The sequence below is a fragment of the Oculina patagonica genome, chromosome 4 (assembly GCF_052425735.1).
Source record: "Oculina patagonica isolate OP01 chromosome 4, crgOcupat, whole genome shotgun sequence".
Lineage (NCBI taxonomy): Eukaryota > Metazoa > Cnidaria > Anthozoa > Scleractinia > Oculinidae > Oculina > Oculina patagonica.
In genome coordinates this window covers 38,168,800-38,178,794 of record NC_135761.1, presented here as the reverse complement: position 1 = coordinate 38,178,794, position 9,995 = coordinate 38,168,800, and the positions used below count along the sequence as shown (strand labels likewise).

General features: G+C 36.3%; 1 protein-coding gene across 2 annotated transcripts; it reads right to left on the bottom strand.

Moving 5' to 3' along the window:
- Nucleotides 1-2,284: 2,284 nt before the first annotated feature.
- Nucleotides 2,285-9,745, bottom strand: LOC144650263 (uncharacterized). 2 transcript variants are annotated; one of them, XR_013570056.1, is made up of 2 exons: nucleotides 2,922-3,594; nucleotides 2,285-2,685 (listed from the first exon to the last, which is right to left on the bottom strand). XR_013570056.1 is itself a non-coding variant. In XM_078509937.1 (2 exons), the coding sequence occupies exons 1-2, from the start codon at nucleotides 9,669-9,671 to the stop codon at nucleotides 2,476-2,478; spliced, it is 528 nt and encodes a 175-aa protein (XP_078366063.1). In that variant the 5' UTR covers nucleotides 9,672-9,745; the 3' UTR covers nucleotides 2,285-2,475. The 2 variants fall into 2 exon arrangements, 1 of the variants encoding a protein (XP_078366063.1); XM_078509937.1 differs by lacking the exon at nucleotides 2,922-3,594 and adding an exon at nucleotides 9,354-9,745.
- Between the last annotated feature and the right edge of the window lie 250 nt (nucleotides 9,746-9,995).

The window sequence follows — 9,995 nt, the reverse complement described above, 5'->3', positions numbered from 1 at the left end:
CTGAGCCCATGACTTGGAATTTTCCAACACAATAAGGGGAGGACGATCCGAGTCAAAACTTCCATCTTTGTAATCCCCCCTGAAATGGACGAAAAATTGTTCAAAACTCACCCTCTCGTTAATTACAGCCATAAGGTCGACATGCTCATTGCGGACACCGGACCCCGGGTGCACATGAAACGATCCAGCCCGAAAGTCATTTGGATTCCTAAAACAAAGGTTACCCAAAAGTCCAAGAACTGGACCCACTGCCACCATGACAGGTGAAGCCAAGGGGCCAACGAAAGGCTGGGTTTTTGACCGTCTCACGGTTGGTTACAGCATCGCATAACTCCCTTCGAAAAACTACCAAAGGGAACAGGTGGAAAAAGGCAGAGATAGAAACAAAAGGGAACCCAACATTCCGTTGAGCCCAGCTTCCGAACCAGGACCAGAATTCAAGAATAGTTATATATGATGTAGCTTCAGTTCTTGTAAGAAGCCTTTAAGATTTAAAAAGCTCCAAACGTTCGATAAAGAATGACTTCTTACATTTTTTAACTGATACTAACAATGCAAAAAGCAGTTTGAATTTACTTCACCTCTTTGCCTTTTGCCCTCGGCAACAGACGGACATTTTGTCAATAGTCAAAAGGTATTGAATGCTTTGTACCTTTGATAACAGATTAAGAACTTTATAAAGCATTCTACTCAAAGTAATAAACTGAAACGAAACAACTATAGCAAAGAAATAAACTAGCTAGCTCCAGCCAATTTATTAATTTAAAGTTGAATCAAGTTGTCATTCCTCACTCAATGCTTTGCCATAGTAAATGAACTTGAATCCCTTGTAACAAGAAAGGACATCTGACCACTTTCCTTGTTTCTGTGTAGGGATTTTGTCCAATTATTTTGATCTGGGGGTGGGGAATGTGGCTTTTTTTATAAGAAAAAGTCAAAATCTCCACCTCATGCTCGACTCTTCCCCCCCCCCCCATTAGGATATATGGATTATATTTACACAGCATTGCTCCAGTAATGTGCAATAAATCTTAAATAATAAACATTACATATTTGGTTTAATAACTGAAGCAATCTTCTTCAGATTAGTTAAAATTAATTGAATATATTATTTTTAAAACGTTCATAATAATAAATTTAAACTTATAGCATCTGCTAGTCGAGGTTTGACTTCAGCAAATCGCCATCGTAAAGGTGGCAAAGTGTTCCTATTTCCTTCTCACTGATGACTGCCCTGAGAGTGTTGAACGTTTCATTTTTGGTTATCCTGCCAAACGTGTAAAATGTGGATTTTGCACGTGCTTTAATGCTTGGCTTTTTTTTGGAGAAATACTCAGAGTAAACAAGCTGAAGTTTTCGCTGTACAGATCTTGCAGCAACGGCCTTACGAAGGAGCGAGGTCCCAAGAGTGAGGCAATACTTGGCAGCATCACCATGAAGATCATTTCTTTGATGACATTCTGAGCGAGTGAAAATTCCTCGAGCCACTCCATGAAATACGGCGGTGCTACATCGGCCCAAGGTATTTCGATGTCAGAGGCCTCTTGTTTTGGTGGAGTAGCCATTGTACATGTTCACTGTGCAAGCAAAGGAACAAACAAGAGCACGAAAATTAAGTTATTTGCACCTTCATTCAATTTCGCCTTGCGTCACAGTCCCACGTAACCTATCTATTGAATATTACTGGGGGAAGACCTGTGGAGGTGTGGACTTGTGGACGTGTTGACTAGACATGAGGACCTGAATGAACCTATTTTTTTATTTTTTTATCTTTAATGACCTAATTTTTTTCTAATTTTGTGGAATAATTAACCGTAATATTATTATGCATGTTTGCTTAATTAATTCATGTTAAGCTCAATGACGTAGACTGTGCTCCGGTACCTACAGAAACAACCCATGTTGATGATAGTTTCACAAGCCAACGCGGAGCACAAATATCATTAACAGTATTTTTCAACGTCAAAATTGACTGATGAAAACCAAACCTCGAGCTGGTGCCATGCTAATACAATATCAAACCAAAAACCTATGAAACATATTTACGAAAACCTATTCAAAACCTATTTATTGTCAAACATATTAATTCACAAAAACCTATGAAACCTATTAAAAAACCTCTTTATTGTTAAACTTGAAACCTATTTACAAAGAACTTCTATTTGGCACAAGCTACACGAGCTGGTCCATTGAGGTGAGAGCAAGTCTTGACAAGTTACACTGCAGACTTCTCCTCTCCCAACTAGCAAAGAGTTTCGCTTGTATGTTTCAAGTTATTTACGTTGGATCCTTTTAAGTTTATTATCGGAGACAAGCCTGATTGTAACGGCTGTAAGCTGTGCCTCCCTACCTAACAATTCCATCAACGAATACAACGGCAAGCTGCTTTGTCCTCCTGCTCGGGGATTTAGTGCATTATGCCATCCTTCTATGTCGTTGTTTGTCCGGCTGGGCTGATTGTAGGTACACACCAGTTTATCGGGGGAAGACCTGGCTCTCAATCCATTGTCGCCTGATGTAGTTGACCAGTTTCCTCAGCAGGTCTGTTTGGGCTTGGGCTTCTAGGCGGATGAACATTGGCTGGGTTTCTGGGTGCAGAAGGAATTGGTGGGCCATTGTCTTTCGGACGTACTGGTAGATTGCATCGTTATCGGAATAAGCCCTCTGAAGGCCAAGCTCTTGTACCTTAAAGTTAAATCATAATAAAATAAACTTTATGCTATATAACGGTTATTACACTATCCGATGGTGCCAGAAACTAACTATATTGTCTCTACTTCCCTTTTTAGTTTTGACTATATTTTGCCACAATTGCTTGATATAATTCCATCACGGTTTGATCGTTTATTGTTTGAAATTCACTTGGGGATTACTACATACTTTCTTTACTTTTGGGTTCACAAATAACACACAGTACAGACCTTCCTGTATCACGTGGAAGAGGCATCCTTGAATTTTAACAGTAGGGAGGACTGCTCATAGTGTCGACAACATCATCTTTGGAAGTTCACAGTGACTTGCCTAATGGCGGGCTTGGGCATCAACTGGATTAGCTTTTGGAGCACCTGGAAAATAATGAAATAACACAGTACTATAGAGGTATTGGCTAAACAATAAAGTGTCTTCATTTGAAATATATCATTTAAAAACAAAGTGTGCATACCTTTTTATAATCCAGTCCCTTCTTGCTGGTCAACTCCGCAAGGTTCTGGTTCAATTCTGCTGGTGTATGGTGTGCACTTCTCATTCCTCATTCTCGCTTCTTAAAAATTCTTCTAACAGTTTCACATGTCACTGTCTTTGCTTTGGTGTGTTTGTTCTCCATCATCTCAACATAAACTTCCACTGACGTTTCACAGATGACAAATATTTTCTCACTCATTTTTGTCGAAGAAATTCAATGTTATAAACCCGGGAGCAAATTTTTACAGCTAGTTTTGCAAAGATTTGAAAGCCAAGTGCTGCCAGTGGAGCTTGAATGTAAATCACCCTGATACGCTTCACCAACAAAAACCATGTTACGTGGCTGCTGATTGGACGTATTGTTTTCTCCACACGTGAAAAAAGCAATATGCTACTTAGACCAACTTGTGAACAAAAATTTATTTTGCGCCTTTTCAATGAGTTGAAGGTTACCAATAAACCTTTTTAAGGATTGGGATGGTCTGAATGGCAATGAAAATACAGTATAACCTTTAAAAAGGGACATTATTACAATATAATACCAATAATACTTCTTTAGAAACATTAATTTTAACAATAACCACATACCACTAGTTTTTATTTTTAAAAGCCACTCTTTGAACAGCACTCTACTCCTTTTTAAGAATTGCTTGATAATAGGAAAAGACTTACATGTAGAATAGTCATATACAGCATGCTGTATATATATACTCATAACAACATTTTGTTACAAAATTCCTTCACTTTAAGAACCTTATTCATATTACTGCAGTTAATGTATATATAATATTAAACACAGATAGTAACTAGTAAATACTTTCTACTCTACAATGAAATGTGTGTCAATTACGACAGCTTTCATATTACGTCTCACTTCTTCACAGGTCTTCACAATCCAACACTTTTCTCGATTTTCCAACAAATGCCTCCGGGTGGCCATAAATTATTCAATACTCTTATTGCTTGATGTCGTTAATTTCAACCTCACTTAGGAACTTGGTATTACGAACCATTAGACAGGTGACATTGAAATACTGAGCTTCACTGTTTGGTCTCGAATTAATGCATTTAACAGTGAAACAACCAAAACCAAACACCAATAAAAGACTTAACAAAGCTTGTTGGTAAAATAACGAGAGTGTCTTTCTTAGAAGAACAATGTTCCTTATTGCCTCTTTCTGTTCGACATGGAGGGATATTCTTCTATCTGAGACCACTAAGCGCCTGTGATAAAGACTCCTTGATTTATGGCTTGACGGCCGCCATGATAATCACATATACTCTATAGGCAACTCACGACTGCATGGCATGTACTAAAACCCGAAACAACGAAACGAAACCACCGAAACGAAACGACCGAAACGAGCGAAACCACCGAAACGAAACCGCCGAAACAACCGAAACGGCCGAAACAACCGAAACGAGACGAAATCACCGAAACAAGCAAAACCCATTACAATTATTGAGAGCTAACCGTAAACAGGCTAACCGGAGTGCATAGTAGGCTAACCTAAGTGAAACGTAGGCTAACCGGAGTGTGTAGTAGGCTAACAGGAGTGTATAGTAGGCTAACCGGGGTTTATAGTAGGCTAATCAGAGTGTATAGTAGGCTAAACGGGGTGTATAGTACGGTAAGTGGCGAAAATCTCGAAGTTTTGCTTGTTTCGGTGATTTCGTTTCGTTTCGCTCGTTTCGGCGGTTTCGGTTGTTTCGGCGGTTTCGGTCGTTTCGTTTCGGTGGTTTCGTTTCGTTGTTTCGGGTTTTAGTATATGCCCGACTGCATACATGAAAACCGGAAGTCCTAGAATCTAGGACTGGAAATTTTGTATCTCCAGCGCCCTTTTAATGTCACCCATGGATTGTTGTACAATTTGAGTTGTGTTATCTGCGAAAAATATATACTTCATAACTTAAAGCTAGTTTATAAAAAAAATACATTTTGCAGTACATTTACAGTACATTTGGCGTTGGAAAGTAATTACATCTTGTGTTGAACACTTTTACATTTTGAGGCGTAACACTCCTAACCAAAACCCTGTTTAATTAAAATTCCATACAAACTCTGTATTTTTACATTCTCATATTCGGTCAGCTTTAGTTACAGACCTTTTTTTTTTTTCGTTGGTGTGGGTATGAGCCATTGCCAAAGACATGAGTTCTAACAATTTCACGAAATTGGCCCAATGCCTTTCTCCGTGAGGAACGACATGACTGACAAAGAAAGGCATGAACGTAGCCAGCCTCCACATCTGTACAGCTGCAAAGAAAAATATGACCGATTAACCGATTTAACTCCCGAACCATTTTTTGATTTCGCATAGTGAAGTTTTGAACAGGTGTAATTAATTCACAAAGAAGTGTTATAAAACTCTTATTAACCACATGACCATACTGGGAGAATACGGCCTCAATTGAAAACCGAAAGCCGATATTCTTTCCACAAGGTCCTCGGTTAGTGCTATTACCTGCCTCTTTCTTTTCCTGTTTACTGACTCCTGTTGAAAAAAAAAAATTGTTTCTTCTTGTGCTATTTTTAATAAAACTGTTATCTGAAGGATTTTGGGTGAGCTTATAAATGTAGGTGCTTACGTACATAAGCGCAAAATTAAATTGCAATAAAAAAATAGATACTGAATTTGAAGTATGATGGGGAATGTAATGAACACAAGCAACTCTAAGTGCATTTGCACTTTTTTAATCGAGTTGAAATGTATAATAACAGCTTCCTTCTTGTTTGCACTTACAGACAAAAAGAGTTCTTCCTCTTTCTTTCTTTTCAATTGTCGGGTTTCCTCCATTAGGCGTCTGCAAAATGTTGATGTAGGTGTTAAAAAATATATGCCAAAAAATGGGCTTAAGAGACATCAATATTTCCAAAAGGTAAAGATATGAAAAGGGTCTTACTATTACTATTTCCTAGTTAACAACCTTTGTGATCCTATGGCATTGACAGTTTCACTGGCCTCCTTAATGGCCCTACTAAGATTTTTTTTTTAATTAATACCTTATTGACACTCAAAATAATACAAACAAAGTATATAACGGTTTTAAATAACATCAATGTTAGCAAAAATAAACTTAAATACACATATAACAAGGAAAAAATGATACGACATAGGAAACGATTGAAAAGCGGTAATTTTAAATATACATTAATGTATTGGCTAAAAGGAAAAGAAAAAACAAACAAGGAAAAACAAAAAACAAAAAAAAGAAAACGAGATTCAAGGATATCTTAACGTAAATACTTAAAAGTTAAAGGAAATTCTTCCACTGCTTATTAAATTCTTCGAGTTGTTTATTTTTTCATGGCAATTTGCCTAAGGGTATCAATCCTGATACCTGAGGAAGGGGGAAAGCTGTCAAAGTATATGAAGTATATATTTTTCGCAGATAGCACAACTCAGATAGTGAAATCCTTCCTGTTCTATTTCCCTTGCTAGAAGGAATATAAAGGATGAAAAAAAATTGTTTACAAAATGATTTTTGTAAAAAAAAACCACCACTATCCATAAAAGTGAATTGGAAATGTGTAAAAGATAGCTTATGATGTCTGGTCCTGAGGGAAACAGTCACTTTTGCTTTCCCAAGGGTCTTGTCACTGGAAAAAAAGACACAACAAACTGTTTTTAGGGGAACAGACATTAAGGTCATTGCCCCGAAATAGAACTGAACTACTTCGCCTACTGGATTGACTTTCTTTATGGGACTTCAATTTTGAAATTAGAACAAGGGGTCCCCATATTCGTTTAAGAGCTGGAAGACATTGTATGTACAACATAATTCCCTTGTGAGCACTGGCAAAGTATACATTTGAAGTAATAATTTGTTTTTCAGACATAGGTATTGATCGTCCGATTTAACATCCTTAAATCGGACGATTCAAGACACTCAAATCTGCACTTAAATTTAAGACACTTTAATCTGCAGATTAATCTTCTCTAAAATCAGCTGATTTAACATCATCAAATAAGATTAATAAGTTCGCTTATTGTAAATACTGAAAGATCTCAAAACCGAAATAATACAAAGTAGGACAATTGGATAATATCCATGAATTTATTAACATCTTATTAACATTTACATTTCATAATACGTCGTTTCTGAATTTACTGATCAAGTTAACTAATCATAAATCTGCAATCTAATGTGCCGTTCACAAACAAAGAATGAAGTTAATCATATTTTGCTTTGATTGTTCATGTTTTGCGCTTCATAGTGCTGTTGTCAATGTTTTAAGATGTAATACGTGTTCTTGATGCTTTGGTACTCTTCAGTGTGTTAAGAATTCTTTGTTTATTTCCAGAGGCATAGACGTCAGTTCTTTGCGTGATGCTGTTTCCTGAGCAAGTATTCCAGAGGATTTCAAAATAGTAAACTAATTTTGCTTGACTTGCTTTGCATCAGATGTGATAGTACTCTGACAAGCAATGGACATGATATTCTTCACAGATGCAGAATGGTCTTTTGTACATGATGTTGTTATATTGGCTTGTGACTTTTTGAACAACAATATGTACATATGAGATGGAGTTTTCACTTGAGGCTGTTTTCCAATATATCCCGCTCTCCCGCTATTCCACATATCATTGTACAAGTACCATCCATCCTTGTATCGCTTATCTGAGAAAAATACCTCACATCAGAAATGGTTGTTGTGATGGTAAATGATGGCTGCAAGGTCATATTTGTATTTTCCAATATTAAGGTGCAGCTTGCTTGATAGATACGGTTGTACCCCTTACCAAACTGAGCACTATTTTAAGACATATTTTAAACAGGTTTAAAACCTATTTTTGAACTATTTAAATCATATTAAGAAAGGAACCTTGAAAATATTTTAAAATAGGTTTTAAACATGTTTAAAGCAAATCTGAGCTCAAAAATAGTAAAAAAAAAAAAGGGGCAGAGCTACCCTACCGGTACCTATTTTTAAACTATTTTCACCAAACAGGTTTTAAATAGGTGTTTAACTCGATCTGCATGCATGTGTTGTCTCAAAATAGTTTTAAAGCAATCTTTTACGTCAAATAACACCATTTTTTATTATTCTTTTTCCAATTTTAATCACTAAAACACCTCTTCAACTTAATAAGTTTCTTGCCACAGCAAAATCTGACATTTGAAAACGATGAAGTTAGAACATAATATAATAATTAACGTATAGCCAATCTCAATAGTATCACTCAACTAACAGAATTCTTTAAATAAAAGGGGTAGTATGTTTTTTATGTAATATGGAAAAAGAGAAGATTAATTGAGAGGGCACTGTAAGAATGAAGAATTCTAATATGGCAGGAACCATAAAAGGAAAATGAGAAAAGTAGAGAGCTTTAAATCTGCCCCTTATACATGTAATGAGCCCCCTTACTACTTACTACTTCACAAAAGGGAACCAAGAAACTTTATAATCACTTTACATACCTGCAATAGCGTTAACAACTTGTTGATCAGGATCCTTTAGCCGTTTTCCTGCTAAAACCTCCTTTGGATAAAAGAGGTTCAGCAAGCCACAGGCCAGTGATTTTCTTGATGTGTTTGAGTTTATTAGGGCCTTCACCTTCACTGGGCAACACCAGACCCCTTGAGCAATTTTTGAAAGCTAAAGAAAACACCATCATTATATAGTTTTATCAAAATGAAATTTTTTGAACTTGTGTTTCATATATATTCAACACTTTATATACTATTATTTAACAATCCTTTCATACATGTAATTGATGCACATAAAATTATTTTCCAGCTATTTATAGTAATGTATAGTTTGATTCAAAACTGACATTAAAATAAAAGTGCGCAAAGGACAAATTCCACTGAAAAGGGGCTAAGCCTGAAACGTTTGCAACAAACTTAATAATTAGTTGACTTACCCCTCTGTGAGCTGCTTCATCTGCTTCAATTTGACCAATTGGGGTCATTACCCTTAGACCCCTCTGTGGATTACTATTTGAACTTGCAGATGTCACTATATAGAAATTAGTAGAAATCATTACTAATTGTACTTTCATTACTTGAGAATATTTTTGTGACTTGTGGCTATAGAGTGTTTTCAGTGGCAGCCATGTTGGGGATGCAAAACATTTAAAAATATTTGTATACGAATAAAAAAAAATTCTATAGGAATTAAAAATAATAATTGATTTGAAAAAAAAAATAATTAAGATACTTACGATCTTCAATTTGTTTCTGAAGCGAAGCAATGGTGCTCTTGAGCTCCTCTTTCTCCTCCTTGCATGCAACATTGATGCATTTTTTAGGAGGGAAAGATGACTTTGGGGTTTTCCCCCCACTTGTGGTCGTGTTGTCTTCTTTCCACTTTGGACTGGAGGTGTGGCGATTGATAGACCGACAGTAGGTGTCCGCATTAATGCAGCTTCATGCTCATCCTCACTAAATTCCTCAGAGTCAGAGGATGAGTTTATGGTTCGGGCAACGGTTTGGGCAAGTGGGGCTACGATGGACACAAGCTCTGCACAGCTTTGTCGCATTTCTTACCTCTACTGCAATCATCGAGAAACACTTCTTAACTTTTTCTGCTTGCTTTTCATTCACAAAATGAAAAATCTCTTATTCTTTCAGCCATTTCCCTGGAAAATCAAGTAGAAATAACACGCAAATTGTTTTTACATAAAAATATAATCTATTTATTAACCCATTGACACCTGTGACAGCCATAATTAATAATAATAATAATAATAATAATAATAATAATATAAAAAAGTGTAAATGTAAAATGTGAAAAAAAAATAGTAAATGCAACTAAACAAAAGTCAATCCCTGAATGTTCCTTTTAAACTCTATAAAGTCACATG